This window comes from Acartia tonsa, chromosome 7, assembly GCF_053477335.1.
Source record: "Acartia tonsa isolate MP-2025a chromosome 7, ASM5347733v1, whole genome shotgun sequence".
Lineage (NCBI taxonomy): Eukaryota > Metazoa > Arthropoda > Copepoda > Calanoida > Acartiidae > Acartia > Acartia tonsa.
The window spans coordinates 8,969,825-8,993,919 of NC_137266.1; the positions used below are offsets into that span (position 1 = coordinate 8,969,825).

At 31.7% G+C, this 24,095-nt stretch overlaps 1 protein-coding gene across 7 annotated transcripts in view; it reads left to right on the forward strand.

The window, feature by feature from the left end:
* Positions 1–10,000: 10,000 nt before the first annotated feature.
* Positions 10,001–24,095, forward strand: part of LOC145324784 (uncharacterized) — a 138,800-nt gene continuing 124,705 nt past the window's right edge. For 6 of the 7 annotated variants that reach the window (XR_013881323.1, XR_013881324.1, XM_080167418.1 and 3 more), the window contains exons 1-4: positions 10,001–10,092; positions 10,442–10,501; positions 23,072–23,133; positions 24,020–24,068. Coding sequence is in view for 5 of the 7 variants with exons in the window: in XM_080167418.1 (XP_080023544.1) it covers positions 23,072–23,133; positions 24,020–24,068 (111 nt within the window). In the remaining 2 variants the exon portion in view is untranslated. Of the gene's footprint in view, positions 10,093–10,322; positions 10,345–10,441; positions 10,502–23,071; positions 23,134–24,019; positions 24,069–24,095 lie in introns of those variants that run through there. The other variant, XM_080167419.1, reaches the window with a different exon arrangement.

Consider the following 24,095-nt stretch of genomic DNA (forward strand, 5'->3'; position numbering starts at 1 on the left):
AATAAATAATGAGGATACACAAAATTACCCCTTCTGTAGAATACTATTAGTGCTTGAAACATTTGAACGATCAACCAATCAAAAGCTGTTAAACCAACGAAAATGGAAATGTTATTATAAAACTTTGGGGACTAGCATGATAAACAGCGCAATGTCCCCTCCCTCCCGGCCCTGCATACACATATTATATATAAAGCTCTTTTATAAACACACATAAATTGCCGAAGCTGTGTTTATAATCTTAAGATTAGTATTTTCTTTACATTTCCACATTCAATTGAAAAGCATATGGTGTTGCTATAAACTATCCATGTTTAGTAAGATATATTAGTTGGAAGGAATTTTAATGTTAGAGGGAGATTTTAAATCTGTATCAAATTTTAAGGATTTTCTATAAAATTCTTTTTTTTGTATAATTCTTTATCTAAAAGCGGAAATACAATTTAATTTCATGAATTTTGACCAACAGGATAGGTGGATTAGAAACTACCTACGCTCTAATTGGTTGAATGATGTGCGACACTTTAGCTTCTCCAATCAAAGCGCAGATAATTTTCAATCCACCAATCACAGATGTCAAAATTAAATAACTTAAATTGTATTTCCGCTTTTAGATAAAGAATTATACAAAAAACGAATTTATAAAAAATCCTTAAAATTTAATGCAGATTTCAAATCTCCCTCTAACATTAAAATTCCTTCCAACTTATATATCTTAATGTTTAGTATGTGTTTAAAAGGGTATATTAATTTTTTGGTTTCACTATAAAAAGCTTTGTTCATGGATGTACATCCAAAAGTAGCACGGCAGATGTTCAGTTCCCATAACAAGAAAAAGAGATAATCCACATGAAACAACCTAGGATAACTAAGGGAGCTGTATCTCCTTTTCTGTCTAAAAAAACTAAAATATTAGACAAGCTAACAACCAACCCTTTGTTGTATAAGCCCCCCCCCCCCTAACTCACTCTTACTGACAAAGCAACATTATTAGATAATCTTTATGTCCCTTGTATGACGCAGTATGGTACACACTCAAAACTTTAACATTCCCGACAGCAAGCAGACACGTTACCAATGCAACATATTATATCAATGCAATTACTGTAGTAAACCATATAGAATAAAAACAGATCACTAATTACCCTTATTTGAAAATAACAGGATCTGTGTCTAGCTGTCTGTTCTGAATAATCTCGCTAACTGCAGAACCTATATGGTTTTCTTTTATAGTGTGGCTTCTCCGTATGAAAACCTGGGTAGGACTATAACTATTTTAGAAGAGGGAACCTCTCTAGAGAAATTGCTCCTAGAAAAATGACCCCCTCCTACTTCAAGCGCCCCTAGAGGCCTCTAGGACCTATGAGAAGCTTACCTGTAAAGGAGAACAATGTCAGTTCAGCGGTTAGCGAGATCTTTCAGTACAGAAAAAAAAACGGACAGACAGATAAACAGGCAAACATCCTGTTACTTTATTATAATGATGAGTTGTATTGTATCACCATTTAATATGAAAATATAATCTAGAAAGAAGAGAATAATATATAAGACTACACACTGCTGCCGCAGGCAAATTGAAAAAAACGTTTCTTTGACAATATCCCATCTAGTCTCCCCCCCCCCATAAAGGACTCTAGGGTGGGGTCGACCCACCCCAAATTTCAATTTTAGGATTGAAAAGAAATTGTAGAAATTTTTTTGTTGAGTAGACCGATAGAGGATATTTTTTTTCAGGTGCGTTTTCTCTTAAGAAGTTGTAGGTATCCTCCCACAAAATCATTTCGGTCCAGCGGTTAAAAGATCTTAAGCTGCAGACAGACAGACATCCTATTACTTTTACATAAAAATTAATGTAAGACAAGACAAAAGAATTGAAAGGGGTGCATTTGATGCAAAATTGGAAAATAATTGTTTAATACAGAACTTTGAGAAAAAGATTGGGTATAGTCCCTTTCGTGACATCGCACCTTAAGGGGCGATTCTTCGTATTTTTTTTTACAGTAGGTTTTCTCCTATTTCTAGCCCCTGCGGGGGGCTCTAACCCTGCGGGGCCAATTACCTAACCCTGTGGGGAAATCACCTAACCCAATATAACCTAACATATACCAACCTATAAAAAAGCCATTTAAAAAATACGACAAATCGCCCCTTAAGGTGCGATGTCACGAAAGGGAATATTCAGAAGATTTTTAATACAATTTGATATAGACTATTTTTGTCACAGAGATTTACCAGAGAGGGAACATTGGGCTGTTTATTACACTAGTCCCAAAAGTAGTTTAATAACTTTTTCCTATTCGTTGGATCAGCTACTTTGTGAACTTTTAGTGAATTTTGATTTGTTAGTTTATAAAGTGAAATGTTCAAACGTTTTAATTACTAATTGTAAGGGATAATTTTGTTTATAATCATTGGGGTTGTACATCGATTTATCGGCCATTGTCCCATCCCTTTAGATCCCTGGAGCTTTACCCAATATCTGATCTTGGTTTGTATTTCATGATTCTTTCAACTCAAATTGTACTTTTTGGAATTTTTAAATTGATTGAATTCCCATTCTTTAAAATTATTTTCAAATGTTTAAAACTTTGTTTAGAACCAAAATTACTCTATAATTCATTTCGAACGTCTGTCCATTTATGCATTTGGGTAAATGCAATTTTCTCTGCTGTTATTTGAGATGAACATCTGAATTTTTGTGAAGATTCCCTGAGCAATCAGTATATGATTTGTATTCTTGTATCCTCCTTCTAAAGTTTTGTAATTTTCATATTTGATATATTTTTTTTTTTTTTTATATGAAAACTTAACATCTGTTTAACTGTTATATATTTATTCATCTATGATTTTCTTTGTGTTCACCACTTGTGGATGTTGGCATCTGTGTTATATGAAGTTTTTTTTATTTTATATTGATTCTTTTTCATACATGGATAATTAAAATCATGTTTTTTTGAGAAAATATTTCAGCTTTGTTTTACCCCGAAAATTAACCAAGATATACCGCTTACAGATACCGTGACATTAGAACAATAGAGTGGGGATGGGTTAAATAGGTTTATGACTGTGAACCCTGTTCTGACTTTCAATTGGGTCTTTGAATATCAGCCAATAACGTCATAAGTATTAACACAGCCAATTCGCCACAAAAAGCAGAAAACAGTTTGCTAGCAGACGAAAAAGGTTGACAAAAAAAAGGGGCCAGATAGTTGTCTGGGTTATACATCTATACTTTTACTATTATATGTATTACCTTGAGACTAAGATGAAACCTCTTATAAATACCTTGCTAGTCAAGGTGACATAGAGCAACTCAATTTACTTGTGTAAATATTAGCTAAGCTTAGATGACCAAAACATCTCCAAAGAGTGTGTACTTGTATGTATAGTGTATACATATATAATATATATCAGGGATCTAAAGGGATAAGACAATGACTGTTAAACTGATGTACATCCCAAATAATTACAAAATTACCCAATCTGTAGATTAAAATTAGTGTTTGAAACGTCTAAACACTCAACTAAATAAACCAACCATTAAAATCAAAGTCCCAAAAAGTCAACAAATAAGAAAACGTTATTATAAATCTTTGGGGTTAGTGTAATTAACAGCCTAATGTCCTCTCCCTTTCTGGTGTACTTGTATATGTATACATACATATTTTGTATATATTTTAGGAAAGATACAAGTTCTTTAAAAATATAAAAAAGATTACTTATAAAAGTGGACGAATTTAAGAATTAACGACATAAAATGTGCTTATTTGATACTTCATTATACTTTTCAAAAGTTTTACCTGAAAATTTAAATATGCTTTATTTTTTTAGAATCATTGTTCATATTTTTATATACTTAAGGTATGCTGAGTGATCCTTAGAAAACATTTTTATTATGGCTTCGAAACCGATTAATATCCGCTGAATTAGTACCGGTTCTGAGCCATAATAAAAAACATGTATTGCATCTTATTACAGAAAATTTTCCACGAATATTGAAATAAAAATCATAAGATTATTACCAGTTTTGTTAGACCGCCCCTCGAGTCTAACAAAACTAGTATAAATCTTTTAATTTTTCAATTCAATATCCACGGAAAGCTGTCTATAATACGATGCCATACATAATGTGATAATGTAAAAAACAGTATTGTTGAGTAAGAGATAACTTAGGTATGATTTACATTTAAGAAATAGATAAGCTAAAATCTTAAAAAAGGGTCTCATATTTGTAAAAGAGTTAATGCGAATTTATAACCAATTTTTGATTGTTTCATCTAAAATCATCCTGTAATATGTACATAAACATTGTAAACTTTCTCAGGGATAAGACAATGGCCGATAAATTGATGTACATCCCCATTGATGATACACAAAATACGCCTTCTGTATATTACAAGTAGTGATCGAAACATTCTGACACTAAACTTAACGAGACAACCAATCAAAAATTATTAATAGTCCCCAAAGTTGTTAAGCCAACGAAAAAGTAAACGTTATGAAAAAACTTTGAGGACTAGTGTAATAAACAGCTCAATGTCCACTCCCCCCCTGAAACATTCATCCCATTCTGTTTGTACAGTCATAAAACTAATAATTATATGTCTATACAAATACTTTATATGTATATTTACCTCATCAATTACCTCATACAAGCGGGAATGTTATCCATGACACTCAAAGGACAGGTCTAACAACTCCTTTTCTGTCCAAACATCCGTGGTATTCCTGAAAATTTCAAGCGTCTATCTTAAAAAGAGGCCGAGAAAATCACGTTTCCTCCACTTTGTCTCTGAAAGACGGACAGACGGACGGATGGATATACCTACGGACGGGCGGATATTTTTGAATTATAGAGTAGCTACGCTACTAAAGTTGTTATCCCTAAAGAAAACATAAAATTTATTCATGTTAAACAACGAATTCAAATACGTGGATATTATGACAGGGGAAAAATTGCAGTCAATTTAGATTGCTAACATGGACTCTTTGTTAGTTCATTTATCCAGTAGGAGGGGAGGGATGGGATAAAGGGGTTATTTTAGCCAGCTACAAGTTTTACTTTATCAAAGTTCATGAAAATCTGATGTAAGATCTAGGTAATAATATATCAATTTGTTTAACCTAATACTAAAAATCAAGTATAAAAACTATAATGCAATTTACAGCAACTAATGCATAACTTTTAGTACTTTCCTTTATAAAACAAACAAACATATTTTAAGTTTAATTTGAAATTTCCAGCAATAAATTTAAAACCCATATGTTGCAAAAAGTATTTTTACAAAACTGAAAAAAATGGGATGAAATAAAAGGCATAAATTCCAAGAGTGATCATTTTTTTGTATGCACATTTGCTCCTTATTGAAACAAAAATTGCATCGTATTATAGACAGCTTTCTGTAGATATTAAAATGAAAAAAATATAAGATTGAAACCAGTTTTGTTAGCCCTGAATTTTATGATTTTTTTTGTATTCTTTATAACCGGTTTTAATCCAATGGATATTAATCGTTTTCGAAGCCGAAAACGATTTTAGGTAAGATTTTTAAAAGAATTATTGTTCATAAGTAATTTAGTAACCCTTTTTTTTTTGCATTTTTTTAGTATTGTTTATGAAAATAAAAAATAAAAAGTATCCTCTTACATTTAAGCAAAATCTAAGATCTATTATTTTAGTTGTAACAATTATAAACATCTGTTGTGCTTTGGCTTCTATACATGTTATTGTTCTATCTTTCTATCTACCTGCTACATTTATCACAGGGTTATAAAAAGGATAAGACATTGGCCGATAAATTGATATACATCCCCCAAGGACGTCCAAGGGGGGGGGAGTAAAGGGGTGATTACCCCCCCCCCCCCCCAAAATGAATTTTTTCCATTTTAACCCACCCCATGTAAAATTTAACTGCACCTTTCCTTGGACCATTTAGGAGGGGTAATTACCCCCCCAAACAATTTTGGGTGGGTAAATACCTCTTTAAAATAAAAAATCGCGCATTTTTACTACTATATATTAAATTTAATAGTATTTCATTATTAGGTAGGTACCTTTTTACATAATGAAATTACCCCCCCCCCCCACAAAAAAAAATTTACCCCGGGAAGTAAAAAAAATTTACCCCTGCCAACAGATTTTTCGCGCGCCATTTTACCTTACTCCCCTAAACACAAATTTTCCCTTCCTTAACCCCCCCCCCCCCAAAAAAAAAAGCTTCGACGCCCCTGACATCCCCAATGATGATGCACAAAAATACCCCTTCTGTAGATTAAAAGTAGTGGTTGAAATGTTCGAACACTCAACTTAATTAATCAACCAATAAAAATTTACAAAAGTCCCCAAAGTTGTTAAGCCAACGAATATATTTCATCTAAGGATCTAAAGAGATAAGACAATTGCCAATAAAATGATGTATATCCCCAATGATAACACATAAAGTTACCCCTTCTTTAGATTACAATTAGCGGTTGAAACGTTTGGACACTCAACATTAAGAACTAACAAATTCAAATTAACTTAAAGTCCTCAAAGTTTTGAAGCCAACGAATAAGAAAACAGTCCATTGTCCCTCTCTCTATGCATCTATTCACCCCTAAAGGTTATTTAACCCCAACAATTTATATCAAGTTTAACATTTTTAGTTTTTGAACTTCAAACGCAAATTTAAGTCCCTTTTAACTTTCGTGTTGTAAGTTGTAAGTTTTCTTTTTGTAGCAAAGTTTTTCTGTGATTAAAGATGTCCGACTGTCTACCTTACATGGAGTAAGAACATGGAAGTTTCTCGGCTGAACAATGGACGTTCAAGTTTTTTTTGCAAAATATATTCTATGAACTAAATACAATTTCCTTCTTTATCCTTGTTAAAATCGAAGTTTTTATATATTTATGATGATTCCTATAATAATTTAGAAAGCGTAGCAACTCTATAATCGTTACCAGAAAGTCAGTACGTCCATTTAAAACATGCTGTATTTTTTTTTGTATGATATGATTATCTTGATCATCTGACTTTTTGGAATAATGATTCATAGGACAACAAGGTACAGTATTATAAGTGAGGCAACTCTAAAATCAAATTCTAAAAATGGAAGTATGTCATTTTACTGTAAACTATATTTACGCAATTTAGAAACAAATTTATGTACAATTTCGTTTAGACTTAGAATATTAAGTTCCTATACACTAAAAAAGTTATTGTTCGTTTGTCCTTCCTTCTGATTTAAGAGCTCCGCTTTTGTGGATGTTGTCATCCTTATTAGATTGTAAGGGTTGATAAATATTGAACAGAATTAAATAGCTTCTTAATCAAATTTCCCAGATTTTCTTTCAAAAGGGGGGAATTTCAAAGTTTATCAAGAATAATAATATGCATAGTATCTAGTGTTCCATGAAATTGTTAATAAAATATCAGCAATTTTAATTATTTTCATCAATACCCAAACAACACCCTCTCCAAACCTTTAAAACCTCTCAAGGTTGAAGGCCATAAGTTTTAACAAACTTCTGTACCTCCCTCAAAAAAAGGAAAAAGCATAAACAATAGAAAAATCTTTTTTATAAATGCCAATTTTCAGATTTTTCTATTACTAAAAAAACATATATGTGTCTATTATAAATTAATTCTTATAATGATTTTGACTTTGAATTTATAAATTTATATAACGTTTATTAAAAGTATCCTATCCCTTTTTATAAAGTAATAAGGTTTTAGGCTATTTTTCTGCCTCTCTCGCTACCCTTCGAATACAGAATCCCTAGATTCTAGGGGGCAACGGTTAATATGATTATAATTAAAATGAGTTTGAGAGTAGCTACTATATCAACAACAATAATGAGTTGTTAAAAGGATTAAATGAAGCGTAGCAAAAAATGTTGATAGACATTCAGTCACAACAGATAACAATATGATAATATTTAAAACTAGAGGTTGCGCCCCTAGTATCTAGGGACTCTGCCTTTCAAAGTGAAAGATTGGGGTAACGTATCTATAGTATGAATGTATAAACAGACATCTACCTCCCTTTCTTTTTCAACGATCTTCTTCGTCTGCTTCTAAATTATTTTCTGCTGCTTGGCTGGGTTAATATAAGCGACACTATTAGTTGATTTTCAATGGCCCAATAGAAAGGTTGCATAATGTGGTTGCGATGGGGGAATACAGTTATTTAACCCTTTCTTCCTCTAGTGTTTTACTCTAATATTGGGGTAGAAAAATAGCATAAACCATTCCAGGGCCATAATCTAAAAATAAGTTAGCAGAATAACGTTCCGGGACCTATGTGAAGCTTCCCTAAAATAGAGATCCTAATCCTAAATAACTTATTTTTTTTATCTAATAGGATAGTTTAAAACTAAGTACAATGTAAATTAGTTATATTAAATTACTTATAATTGCAAATAGATTGATAGATAAATAATTATGCGTATACAAACAGTATATGCTTGATTTAAAATATTTCAATTAGGTATCAAACTTATCTGTAAAATCAAATGCCACTGATAGAAAGCTACAAAGTGTTAAAGGGTGGAAGGGAGAGGTAATTTTAAAGAATTCAATTTTCAAAAAAGATGAACTATGAAGTAACAGAATGTTTGTCTGTCTAAATGGAGTGTAGGATCTTGCTAACCGCTTTCTGATATAATTTAACCTTACAGAGTAGCTTCTTATAGGTCCTGGGAAGGTTTATAACTATTTTAGGAGAGGGTTCTACCAGCCTCAAAAAAAATAATCGCTCCTATAAAAAATGACCTCTCCCAACTTCTTTTTAAATTTTCTTTTTAAAACTTAAATTAAAACTTGAGTGTGGTGTGTGGGGTCGACCCCCCTCTCACTACCCATAGTGTCCCTAAAAGCCTTTAGGGGCGTAGCCGCTAGTAGATAGATAAAGGCAATAAAGAAGAAAAGAGAGAGAGAGAGAGAGAGAGAGAGAGAGAGAGAGAGAGAGAGAGAGAGAGAGAGAGAGAGAGATAGTGAAATAGAGTGGAAAAGAAAAAGAAAAATTATGAGAAGATTAAATAAGATAAAGTAAGTGAGAATGAATAAGATAAGTAAGAAGCTATAGCGTCAAATAAAAGTATGTGTTCAAAAACAACTTAAAAACTTACACTTTTACCAAAACAAGAACAATTATTTGCATTATAAGTAATACAATAACACAAGTTAAAATGAAAATGTACATTTTATCATAGATTTTATATTTTTTAATTGTAAACAACAATTATTTTTTTCCATTACTGCTCATTACATAATATCTCATAAGGACCACAAATATTTTTTTTTATGCTTATTAATTGAAAGTAAAGAAAGTGCCGTGTTGTTTTCTTCAAAATTAAAAAAAATATTGGGGGGGTGATCTAGATAGTCTAAACAAATCTCTGAATAACTATAGCGTCTAGATTGCCCTAAGAAACGAAGATAAAAACCGTAACTAGACGGGAGAAAAGGTGTATAAACTAGTTTTAGAGGTGCCACGCACATAAACACACACACACACACTAAAATCCACACACACACTCACAAACACACACTTATACAAAACTATGTGATAGGAAATGAAAATGTAAAGGACACATAGTTCTAGATATCTATCTATCCGCATATCTGTGTAGATATCTCTTGCTATCTATCTATCTTCATACACATAGCTCTAACAAATTTACTACACACACAAACGCCCACTTTTACACACATACACACAAAATAATTGTAATAGAGTTATTTTAGATGTTGCAAATATTATCATTTGATACTAGTTTAAGAATTGATCTTGAGAATTATGTGGTTTAGAACATTGTTTTAAAAAAATTACAATTTTAATATTTAAAACGCTTTCCATGTTGTACCTAACTGTTTCAAGAATCCTCATAAAAATTAAAAATTGCTAGGAAGATCTAAAATTATCTAATAGAAATACAAACACACCAAAAACACGCACACATACACATGCGCCTGTGCCCTTAGAAAGCTGGAGTAAGCAGGTTTAGATCCACAACATAGCCAGGTCAGTGAGAGTGTATGTGCACAAAGTTTCGGTCAACCTCTGTACCTACCTCTCTCTCCCTCCCCTCCTCTTTCTCTCTCATTTTAGGTGTGCATACTTTTTTCCAAATTTAGCATTTAAAAAACAGCTAAATTTTTATAGTAATTTTAAGTTAAGTTTAAATAATCATTCTATTGCAATTTTAAAAAAATCTTAAGAAATAAAATTTATAAAATTTGCTACTCAAATTATTCTTCTGATTGTAAAAACACTAAATATTTCAAAGCCAGCTGTTTTAAAAATTTTTCCACAGCCAAAATTGCCTTTAATTTTGTCCTGCTTATTTTCCTATTTTATCAGGTTGTTATAATTTAAATCTATTTAATTCTTCTAAAAAAGTGATTTTTAAAGTGATAAATGGTTATTTAAATTTTGAGTGTAATTGTATGTGATTAAGGAGCTTTGAAGGCGTGATTGAGTGATTCTTTTTTATCTTTCTGACCCTCAAAAAGACAAGGTATGTTGATAAGAACTAAAAATCTGTTTATCTAATCATCTTTTTACCTACTGTATAATACAGGAATATCCGTTTGATAAGACAATGGCCGATAAATTGAAGTACATTCCCAATGATGATACACAACATTAACCCTATCGTAAATTACAATTAGTGGTTGAAACGTTTGGACACCATTAACAAAATCCATGAATAGTCCCCAAAGTTGCTGAGCGGCAACTAAGAAAACGGCATTATAAAACTTTGGGGACTAGTGTAATTAACAGCACAAAGTTCTCATATTTTGGAAAGTTTTTTTTGTAGTTGCTTTGCTATTATGTACAAACTGTTCCTATGTAATTGAATTAACTTTCTATTTACATGACCCTCAAAAGTGCCAAATTTTGCAAACTATGAAAACAATTGCAGATTTATCTATCTACTAGCAAAATTTGTATCATAATAGTTATTTATCGCATCGCATCAGCTTTCCGCGGATATTAAAATGAAAAATTATTAAAAGTAGTTCTATTAGCCTCGTGTGAGCATGGCTAACAAAACTGGTATATTTTTTTTATTTTCTTTTCGATATTTGTGGAAAGTTGTTTGTAATACGATGCTATAGGTACATGTTTTTAAGTATGGCTGAGAATCGGTTTTAATCCAACGGATATTATTCGTTTTCGAAGCCATAACATAATACAAATTTTTTAACATTGAATTTGGTCTCGATATTTAGCACAGAATGAAAATTACATTTTTACGTATCACAATCTTTTTATATTTAAATCATATTTAATAATACTATTTTTGTTGCCTACTAAGGGCTGTATTGTCCTTGTTATAATACAAGTTAGTTATCTAAAGGGATAAGACAGTAGCCGATAAATTGATGTACATCTCTAACGATAATACACAGAATAACTCCCCAAATGTAGATTACAATTAGTTGTTGACTTTTTTGGATACTCAACTTAAACAACCAAACGATCAAAATTGAATAAAAGTCCCCAAAGTTACTAAGCCAACGAATAAGAACACTAGTTTAATAATCAGCCCAATGTCCCCTCCCTCCCTGAATGCAAAATACATACTTGTTGTTCGCTACGACGTATTAATGCAAGTAAAAAAATGTTACGTTGTAATTTAAAATAAAAACATTTTGAAAATAACTAGGGATTAAAAGAAGAATAATGGAACACTTTTTGCATTTACGGTTTTAAGTACTAATTTTAAAAGAAAGACGAAAAGTATTCGTAGGCTAACAATTGTAGTTTAGAATAAACCAGCGGAAACCCCTATGGGCTCTGTATTAGAAGGCGTAGGAAAGAGTAGAAAAATCTAAAACAATCCCAAGACAAAAATCTGTAAATGATATAGCCTTAAACCATCATGGGACTAATGTAAAGCTTCCATTGAATGGAGAACTCAATTAGTTTAGTAATTATCAAAATCTTAAGCTACAGACAAAAAAAGGCACTAATTAATAATTATATAATAAGAAGATACATTTTTCTTCTTTTAACCTGTCCCTTCTGTAGATTAAAGTTAATGGTGCAAAAGTTTAGAGATTACTATTATAAACCACCTATCAAGATTAAAATCCATAAAAAGAGAGGTTGTTTATAAAACTTTGGGTACCATTTTATCAATATATTTATCCATAAACGAATGTAATAAAAATATTTGCCATCCAGCTGTCAATTTTTTCACTTTTTTCATGCTGTTTATTCCAAGGTCGAGCTTTCCTATTTTTTTTATGTGTTTACAAAACTGTTTAAAATTCAACTCAGTTATGCTTATTTAAAAGTAACATGTCTGTCTGTTCTGAAGGATCTCGCTAACCGCTGAACTGATATGGTTCTCCTTTATAGGGTAGCTTCTGATAGGTCCTGTGAATGATTATAAAACTTTTATTTAAAACTTAAATTATGAAGTAGAGTTTGTCAACTACCCCCCTACCCTTCAAGGACCACTAGAGGCCTCTAGAGGCGTAGTATATAAACAGTCGTTATTTATGTAACTAAGTATAAAAACAGTGCATCAAATAGACTCTTAAATTACTTCCTAAATTTGCTGTTACAAAGAAACATCCAAATTAAATTTTGAAATCATAATTTTGTGTCTCGCTTGCTTGATCCAATTGAAAAAGAAATCACATAGGCAGACTAAATACTCAGCGATATAAAGGGAAAAGACAATGGCCAAAAAAATTATTTTCATCCCCAATGATGATATACAAAATTACTCCTTCTTTAGATTACAATTAGTGGTTGATACGTCTGGACACTCAACTTAATTAACCAACCAATCACAACAAATCATCACAAAAAATCACCTCAATCTTAAATAGCAGCTGTAAAAATCACAGATCCTTCTCTCCCGGCTGAATAACAGTTTGAATTATAGAGTAGCTTTGCTACTAAAAAGAAAAAGTTTAAAACCTGTGCCTCATGACTCTACTGTATAATTAAAAAGGAGGAAAGTATAATGCTACATTTTCATTCATTGCAGCTTAAAGTTATGTACAGAGTTAAAGTTTTTATTAAAAAATTCATGCTCTTGGGAATACCAAATCATCTTTATAAGGTTTTCATTTAATGGCGTGAACAGGAATTGGCCAAGGTTGATGGGGAAACTTCCATCTTTATTTTAAATTTTAAAATAAATGAAGGGGGGAGGGGGCGTTTAGATTTTTGTGTTTTACATAAGGTAAGGTTATATACCAAAGAATTACCCCTTTTACTATCTATTTATTATTTGCTTGCTAAGCACAGCACCTATTACTGTCACGCGGCTAACATAGTTACAACCAGTATTAATCCTAAGTAGTTGTAAGCTTAATTAGATAACCTCCCAGAAAACTACTGGGTTTTAGATTTATTCTCATTTTTAGGATAAAACTGTTTTATAATTTTTTCTTCTTAAATCAAACGCTTTGATAAAATCAAAACTACAATAATTGCTTTAAAACATAAAAAGAGGTTTTTATTGAATAATTAAAAAAATTATCGATAGAATAATGTGCAATAAAAAAAATATATCTATATTCTTTGTAAATAGATAGGGGAGAAGCTTTTATTATATTTAAAGTGTATAATTTTGACCAATTGATATTTTAATATTTGGGCTAAGGTAAAGGGTAAAATAGGGGATATCATTCCTTTCTATCTATCTATCTTACTCTATATTAGATTCTATCAGGAAGGAAGGGGATAATGGGCTGATTATTACAATAGTCCCCAACTTTTAACAACGTTTTATTATTCGTTGCCTTAACAACTTTGGGGACCTTTATTGAATTTTGATTGTATGGTTTATTAAGTTAATCTACAGAAGGTTTAGTTTTGTGTATCATCATTGGTGATGTACATCAATTTATCGGCCATTGTCTTGTCCCTTTACATCCCTTAGTATCTAGTGTGTATTAACCCTTTACAGTCGGGCCCCTAGCCGCACCTTAATCGGTCGGGGGGGGGGCGTTCAACGCCCCCCCTAATTATCTCAGTTCCTATTAGAGCTAGAGGGCTAAATTTTTTTGTGCAAGTCCCTTGTTTGATAATGAATTTCCGACCTTTTATAAGTCTAAGTCAATTTTCGCGTCCTTCACCCTTTTATTTAACAACCTTTGTTTTTAGGTCTTTTTTTACTTAAAAATTTCAAACGGCTATAATTTTCTTATTTTTGAAGCTAGAAGAAAAATTTTTTTCCAGAAAATGTTTAACTTTATGTAAATTTTACATTTGAAATATCAAAATATAAATTTCAGCGGCCGCAGCTGTACTTGGCAGCTGCCAGCCGCCGCAGTCGGCGGTCGGCGGGAAAACGGCGGCGGATCTTCATGAAATTTTAATACGTTATGTAGACATGTCAGAAAAGCTTAAGTTTAAAATTTGAAGTCTCTAAGTCAAAAATTGTGGCCACAGGAGACTTTTAAAGATTTCTGGAGACCTGGAGGATCAGGACCTGCAGGATCATACCTGGAACCTGAAAGTGACTTGAACATCTGTATTTCATATAAGGATTTACTACTAGAGGATATTTTAGTATTTTGGTATGATAAAATGCTTTGTTTTAGTCAAAAAAAAATTTTGCCCGCCAGGATGGATATATTCAAAAAATTCCAACTCTCAGTTATGTGTCATACCCATACTTAAAAAGTCAAGCAGTTTGGACTCTTTATCTTTCACACACAGAAAATGGGATAGAAAAAACCGGATGGGGGGGCGTTCAACGCCCCCCCCCCGACCGTTAAGGGTTAAGTTCTACATAGTTTAGCCTGCGCTAACAAAAGGTGAAGGATACAGTTACCCTATGTTTGTGCATTATAGTAAAACATTTTAAAATATTTAATCAAATTAGCACAAAATAAATAAACTATAATATTAATCGCATTGAATTTTTTACATTTTCCTCGGAAATTAAAATCACTTTTGTTATGATTTTTATTTTGATATTCATGGGATATTGTATTTTATATGATGCTATAAATGGTTTTTCAGTATGGCAAGATCCGGTTCTAATTAAGCGGATATTAATCGGTTTCGAAGGCATTCTGGAAAATAAATTACAATGCAAATTTTATACATGTTATACATTCTTTAATAACATATTATGAAATATGTAAATGCCTTTTGAATTACATAGCTATTTTGTATATTTTCGTTGGATTTTAGAAACAGTTTATTTCTAGAAAATTTACCCTATCTCTAACAATCATAACATGCTTTTATTTCATCGCTCATTGTGTGTCAAACTTAATGTAATTTTAAGACAGTGAGAGGGAATAAAGAGAAGAAAAAACTTTGCAAAATTCAATCTAAAAGCGCTGGAAAGTTTGTAAATCCATCTTTTTTTAGGGGTTTCCTTTCCCACTTCTCCTCTCACCCCTCTTTTTTAGACGTATTTTAATGATGTCACACATGACACTTTTTAGCGCTTCCTCAATGAAGGGAAAAATAAAAGTAGCTGAATAGCAGTCCGACCGCCATGGATGCTTTACACTAATACACATGATGGGAGGCTTCAAAATGATTGGGATGTTATGTACCACCTAAAAAAATCTATGTCCTTATCGTCATACTTACAAAGGGAGTTATAGAGTAGCTTCGCGACTAAAAATTAAAACTAATATTTCATTATTCTATGATAAAGAAAGTAAGAAACAATGAAAAACAAGCAACATTACTAAGGACATTTTTAGTTTTAAAAAAAAGCTCTCAATAAACCAAAATGACAAATTTTTCAAGGAATCAATAAAAGTTGTAAATGAAATAGCAGCAATTCTTTAAAAAATAGATAATTGAGTTAGGGAGGAAGGGGACAACAGGCTAATTCGTTGGCTTTTCAACTTTGGGGACTTTTATTGAATTTTGATTGTATGAGTGTCTAAACGTTAAAATCTACCGAAGAGAAAATTTTGTGTATCATCATTGGGGATATACATAAATTAATCGGGACTATTGTCTTATCCATTTAGAATCCCTGAATTGAAATAATTGAATGTGTACTGTTTCAGTGTACTTAATATTCGTACTTAGAATTTAATTTAATGTGCACAATTTCAATTATCTTCAAGTGAGATGAATTATTATCTTATACGAGAATGAAATGCTGAAAAAACTTTGTAAAAAAGTTCCGTGACGTTGAACATATGTTTTAAATTCTTTAGTAGGAAAACCGAAGGAAAATATATAAAAGCTCCTCCAAAAATATAATATGACCAAATAAAAGTAGCAATGTTTCCCAGGCAATAAATTGAAAAATTAATTTCTATTTTTAAAAAACTTTTCTCAATTCTTTAATTGATTTTTAAAGTGTATGCTAAACTCTTTTAAAAATATAGAGTTGTCCTTTCCTTTTTAAACTATGTTGACCTAATTTCCAAGTAATTTATTATACAGGAAATATTTAATAGGACTAGGAAGTGTTTTTTAAGTACATAATTCAGAATTTAGACTTGATTGAAGCTTTTGACACTTTACATAAAGCTTTATTGTTAACAAACATTAGAAAAAAGATATTTTACAGAAGATGATTAAATTCTCTCCAGAGGTTATGGCGTCATACGATAGAATAGCCAATTAGAGGCCAGTATACACTGTAATTGACCAATGGTAAAATTTATGCTGGCCTCTCATAGATTATTCTATAGTATGACGTCATAATCTGTGGAGGGACTTTAATCATCTTCTATTTTACAATATAGAAAATTTTTATCAAGCTTATTAAATTTTTAATTTTTGGTTATATGTTTTCTTAGTTGTAAAAATGAAAATAATTAACATTGAAAATGTGCAAAATTCTAAATAAATTCTAAATTCTGATCACTAAGGCATTTGACCATAATGACAAATGAGACCTTGGCCTAACAAATAATTTATGTGCAAGGTTGCTACTGCATAATCTTATCTATTTATATGTATTGTGTATTTAACAAGAATTCTGAATAATATCTGTTTATGTATAAGTATACATTTATGCAACACCCATAGAGGCCTCTAGGGGCTTTTGATGGAAGGGGGGAGGTTAAGTCGACCCTCAACTTTCAATTTTAGTTTTAAAAAAAAAAAAAATAATGGGGGAGGAGCATTTTTCCAGGGGCGATTTCTATTGGAAGGGTGTAGGTACCCTCCTCAAGAAAATAGTTATAAACCTATGCAAAGATTCACTTCAAAGAAGATCATATCAGTCTAGCTGTTAGCAAGATCTTATGTATCTTTAATTTACATTGTTTGCATATATTGTTTGTTCTAAATTCTTGATAATGCACATTGATGATTAAAATCTAAGTTTTAGAAAAGGTTCTCTGGGTTCAAATTTTATTTGAAGTAAATTGCCAAATAATGTAATTACAGATATGATATTATAAAAACAAAGATGACAACATCCATAAAAGCGAAGCACTGAAACAGTAGGACAAACGGACATTAACACTTGTATAGTGTTAGAACTTAATTATCATAATATAAATTTATAAGAGTCAAAGCAAAATTGTAAGCAAATTTGTTGTAAAACTGCTTGATACAAAATAATTTTTATGGACATATTTACATTTTTAGAACTTGATTATAGAGTTGCTTTGCTTATTACATTATACTTTGTTGTCCCAGGAATCAATATACCAAAAAACAGATCAATCCGATGATTTGATCACATAAAAATTTGTTGTTAAAAAAGTAAAAAAATCATCATGTTTAAAATGGACGTACGGACATTTTGGTAATGATTATAGAGTTGCTACGCTTTCTAAATCGTACCTAACTACTAAAGGAATCGCCATGCAACGAACGGATCGACCCTAATTATAGAAAAGCTTCGCTTTTAAAAATTACTTATGACCTACCATGATATAGCACAAAATTGTTAATCATGTTAGAAAGCAATGATTTTTAATAATCATTTCAAAATGAAAATTAAAGACCAGCTTTGTTTCACAAAAAAAAACTCAAGATAACTTCCTGTTTAAAAGTTAATGCATTTTTATAATATTTCATCTTTGAACTCTTTTTCAGTAAAATATTCTTTTATTGTTCTTTTTTTATCCTTACAACTCCTTAACATCTTATTTCTCTCAGGAATTTAAAGGGATAAGACAATGGCGGATACATTGATGAACATCCCCAATGATGATACACAAAATTACCTCTTCTGTAGATTACAAATAGTGGTTGAAACGATTAGACACTCAACTAATTAAATACACCAATCAAAATTGAATAAAAGACCCCAAGGTTGTTGAGCCAACAAGAAACATTACTACAGAGCTTTGGGACTAGTGTAATAAGCAGCCCAATGTCCTCTCCCTCCCTGCATTTCTTTTGTTCAATTTTATTTTATCTTTCCAAAACTTTTTGAAAAGTACAAGTATGCAAAAATTATAATTAAATTTATATTTCAAATTTTCTTCAAATAAAAAAGTTAGTGCTTAACTTTTAAGTAAATATAAAACAACTTATTTGCTCATGTGTAAATCATTTGATAAAAAATATATTCTGTTAAATGTTGAATAGAAACAAAATCAGAGCTGGATCTTTAAATCATTTCAATGGTGCGCCAAATCGGGATGAGCCAACTTTCCACCAATGAGAGCACAGCATTTTACGAAATTCGGCGCACCTCGATTTGGCGCACCATTGAAATGATTTGAAGATCCAGCTCAGAAAAGTTGCCTCTGTTTGATAACTAAACTAAAGGAAGTATTATAAAAACTTTTTTTTTAAATTAAATTTAAAATTTTTAGAAATGCTGGTACTTTCCCTCAAAGTGCTTGTAGAGCACTCTATTTCCCTCTCACTTTGCATAAAGATTTAAAATAAGGGAGGGGTCTTGAGGTTTTTCTTTTTCTGCAGAGGGTCAAAAATCTGTGAAGTCTTTGCCTGCGTTGCCATAAGCCTTCCTGTCTACTAATGAAACCTAACCCTACCAAACCTTTCATAGGTCCAGGGAGGTTTATAACTATTTTGGTGGAGGGTAAATTGCCCCTGGAATACCACCTTTAAATGTTTATACTTTTTTATTTTATAACAAAAATTGTAGTGTCGACTACAATTTCTACCATTATAGCGTGCCCTATATGATTCCTATTCTTGCTAAGTAGTCAAAACATATTAAGTTTAATCCCCAAATAACCTGCCACGTAATTCTTAACCTTTAATTCGCACTAAATCTGCATTTTTTTGATGTAAATTTGCATACAAAACAAATTTTGCAAATTTACAATGTCACAAACATGCCTTCCTTAGGCGTAAAGTTTTAAGTTTTATTTAAAGAATATTAAAATAAGGAAAGTAAGGTAATATTCTGATTAATGTAAAAATTTTGATTTATGGATAGAAAACGAAGTAGCGGTTTCGTCGTATTTTCATAGTAGCTTTTCTCCTATTTTCTAACACCTGCGGGGGGCTCTAACCTTACGGTCACAGTGGGCCAGCAGGTGTCAAAATACAAAACTTGGGGGTGGAATTTGATTTCTTGGTATTTATATTTTTTTCTTTATATGACTAAATTACATACATTAGGGCTTTTGAAAATGATATTTTCAAGGTCCAGGTGTATTTCTGAGTGCGTCCAGTGCCTAACAAAGTAGAGTAGGGTCGCATTTTTTAAGGCAATTTTTGACCACTACCAACCCATCTTCAAACATTGATTACTCACGCTAATGATGGCCGATTTTCGAAAAATCAAGCTTCAGATAAACGTTACAACAATTGTAATCAGATAATAAAAGTAAAACTAGAAATAAATAAATAAAATGGTATTTGAACAATCAATTATATAAAAAATATTCCTAAAATTTGGCTTATTTTTAAGCATAGGTCAACTTTCAAAGCTTGTAGAAAATTTTGGACGGACTTGGACGGTCTGGGATCTTAACTCTCATAAAATTTAGCTCATTTATAGGCCTGGAGAAAAGATTTTAGCTGCAGCCGTTTGCAGCCGTGCATTCTAGAAAGTTTTGAAATTTGCTGGTTTAATTTTGAAAACTACAAATTTTAACATACATTAATAATTTGAGTTGCGCATTTTTTTTCAAATAAACCTAATATTATTTGTATAAATGTGACAATTTCGTATACTCTCTCTCTCTCTCTCCTTCTCTCTCTCTCCCTCTCTCTCCCTCTCTCTCTCCCTCTCTCTATCTCTCTCTCTCTCCCTCTCTCTCCCTCTCTCTCCCTCTCTCTCTCTCTCTCCCTCTCTCTCCCTCTCCCTCTCTCTCTCTCTCTCTCTCTCTCCCTCTCTCTCCCTCTCCCTCTCTCTCTCTCCCTCTCTCTCCCTCTCTCTCCCTCTCTCTCCCTCTCTCTCCCTTTCTCTTTCTTTCTCTTTCTTTCTCTTTATCTCTCTTTATCTCTCTTTATCTCTCTTTATCTCTCTTTATCTCTCTTTATCTCTCTTTATCTTCTCTCTCTCTCTCTCTCTCTCTCTCTCTCTCTCTCTCTCTCTATCTTTCTCTCTCTTTCTCCCTCTCCCTCTCTCTCTCTTTCTCTTTCTTTCTCTACCTCTCTCTTTCTCTCTCTCCCTCTCTCTTTCTCTCTCTCTCTCTCTCTCTCTCTCTCTCTCTCTCTCTCTCTCTCTCTTCTCTCTCTCTCTCTCAAAGTTTTATAACCCCGTAATATTATTTGTTGGCTCAAAACCATTCATTTAATATTGTTGCTTGGTCCCAAATTTCTTATCAATAATGTTATTCGACCTGGTTAAATTTGTCAGGGATCTTAATGGATAAGACAAACGAGATTAACATTTCTTTAGATTAAAATTACCTATAGAACTCAAATTTAATAAAGGTACCCAAAGTTTTAAATCCAGCGAATAAATAAGTTTAAAACTTTTGGTATTTGTGTATTTGACATTCCTATTCCCCCCCCCCCGTTCCCCCGAACTTTGTTAATTTATTATCATTATCAATATACCATCCATTGTCCTATCCCCTATGATCCCTGGATAAAATAAATTAATAATATAAGTTGTGGAGATATTTATATTGATTATTATGGATTTTGTCATCCTTGTAATTAATGTTCCTTAGTCTAGTTTTTTCAAACTGTGTTTTCCCTCCCCCCCCCCCCCCCCCCAGTTAAAAATGTTTGCACGCCCTTGAACAAGAATGAAAAATATGCATCTTTATAAAGTAAAAACACATTGAATACTAAGATTCTTAGATAGTACCCTACTGTTGGAATTATTATGAAAAGTTTGAAATCGATAGGACAATTATAACTTGTCTAAATTATTAAAAAGAGCTATACGTTTTGAATGGACAAACAGATAGAACGACCGGAATTATAGAAAAGCTTAGGCTTTAACAATTATTACTTATGCATAGTTATACTACTATTCAAAGATCAAAAGGGATAAGACAATAGCCTATAATTTGATGTACATCCCATGATGAGACACAAAATTACAATTCTGTAGATTACAATTATTGGTTGAAACGTTTGTACACTCAACTTTCAAACTCAACAATGAAAATTTAAGTCCCCAAAGTTGTCAAGTCAACAAATAAGAAAAAGTTATTATAAGACTTTGGGGACTAAAGTTATAAACAGCCCAATGTCTCCTCCCTCCCAAACTACTATACTGCTTTTTTCAGAGAGAGAGAGGGGACAATGTGTTTATTACACAAGTCCCCAAAGTTTTATAAAAATGTTTTCTTATTCCTTTGCTTTTAAACTGTAGGGGGCTTTAGTTAATGTTGATTAGTTGTTTCATTGAGTTGAGTGTTCAAACGTTTCAACCAATAATTGTGAAATGAAGTTCTGAAGGTTAAAAAAACGCGAAAAATACACCAAAACCACATGAAAGAGGGGTCAGAGGTGAATTGTACATAAGAGCAAAGTTGCTTAAAATTAAAAAAATATGAAATTGTTCTTTTAGTGTTTTAGAGTTTAAAAGTGACTTATTGAAAAATCAGCGAAAAATACACCAAAACCACATGAAAGAGGGGTCAGAGGTGAATTGTACATAAGGGCAAAGTTGCTTAAAATTTAAAAATATGAAATTGTTCTTTTAGTGTTGAAACTGTAAAATGAAGTTCAGTAGTGACTTATTGAAAAATTCGCGAAAAAATTCAAAAAAATTACATAGAGGAGGGGTCAGAGGTTAATTGTACATAAAAGCAAAGTTGCTCAAAATTTAAAAATATGAAATTGTTCTTTTGGTGTTGAAACTGTCAGACAAAGTTTAGTAGTGACTTATTGAAAAATCCGCGAAAAATACACCTAAACCACAAGAAGGAGGAGTCAGAGGTGAATAGTACATAAGAGCAAAGTTGCTTAAAATTTAAAAATATGAAATTGTTCTTTTAGTGTTGAAACTGTAAAATAAAGTTTAGTATTAATTTTTTTTTAAATCCGCGAAAATTTCACAAAAATCACATGAAGGAGGGGTCAGAGGTTAATTGTACATAACAGCAAAGTTGCTTAAAATTTGAAATTATAAAATTTGTCTTTTCTTGATAAAACTGTAAAATGAAGTTTAGTAGTATTTTTTTTAAAAATCCGCGAAAAATTCACAAAAACCACATGAAGGAGTGATCAGAGGTTAATTGTACATAAAAGCAAAGTTGCTTAAAATTTAAAAATATGAAATTGTTCTTTTTATGTTTAAACTGTAAAATGAAGTTTAGTAGTAATTGAAAAAAAAATCCGCGAAAATTCCCCCAAAAATGAGTATACACAAATAAGCAAACTTTTAGTTTTTGCATAGATAAACATTTCATATTTTACAATTTTTTTCTGTAAAACCAATAGTTTTCGAGTAATTGAATTTTGAACCGTTTTGGGCCATTCTGGCCTACTGTGCGGTGTTCTGAATATCTGATCTTTCCATTTACCTTGCCATGCTTCTGATTAACCATCTGTCTATCTATCTATCTATCTATCTATCTATCTATCTATCTATCTATCTATCTATCTATCTATCTATCTATCTATCTATCTATCTATCTATCTATCTATCTATCTATCTATCTATCTATCTATCTATCTATCTATCTATCTATCTATCTATCTATCTATCTATCTATCTATCCATCTATCTATCCATCTATCTATCTATCTATGTATCTATCTAATTAAGAATGTATTTCAGATGGGAAAGGATACAATAACTGTGACGCTATCAAGAGAAGATACCCAGGATACCTGGGGATTCAGGGATACAACCAGTTTAATTTTATTCTAGATGCTACGCCCCTAGGGTTACTTGTGGCGTGGGAATGGGTTGGTGATAAGAGGGAGGGTGTAAGTCGACCCCATCCAATATGTAAATTTTGTTAAAATTCTTTTTTGGATGGGGGATTGTCCTTTCTTTTGAGGCTATTTATCTTAGGAAGGTGATTGTACCCTACCCCAAAATAGTTTTAAACCTTCCCAGGACTTATGAGAAGGATAACCATATTGGTTTATTAGTTAGCGAGAGCACTCGATAAAAATGAACATTCAGACAGACTCATAGACATCCTGTTACTTTAATGCTACAAGTTTAACTATCAATTGTTTTTATTCAATTAACTTGTATATAAAAAAGTTTAGGGTATTACAAACTTTTCTGATAATCTGTTACTCTAAAGGATTAGAAACAAATTTTCTACTTTGTCTTTGTACACTATACAACCATTTATTTCCTTATTAAACTTATTTAAGCCCAAGCCTAAACTTAATTAAACTTATTTTATGAAAGAAAATATTTACCTTATTTAGTTCTAAGTAACTGTTTTATGAAACTATTAGCTGCTGCACCCCTAGGACAATTAAGGAGTAGAAGGGGAGGTAGAATTCAACTACCCCACTTTCAATATGGGTTTTAGAAAGAAAAGTATTTTCTTGTGGGGGATTTTTTTTCTATGGGTGATTTCTTTTTTGAGGGTTGTGATACCCTATCCAAAAATAATATTAACCTTTCTAGAACCATATAGGTTCATTGGTTAGCAAGATCCTTTGGTACAGACAAACAGAAAAACAGACATCTTTTACTTTTATATAGGGATAAAAATACTACATTATTTTCAATCTTAAAATTAAAATGGATGCTTGTTAACAGACTTGCTGGTGGCAGAGGAACCAACAAACCTCTCTCCATTGCCCAGGTATTATTAGATCAATTGGGAGGATGG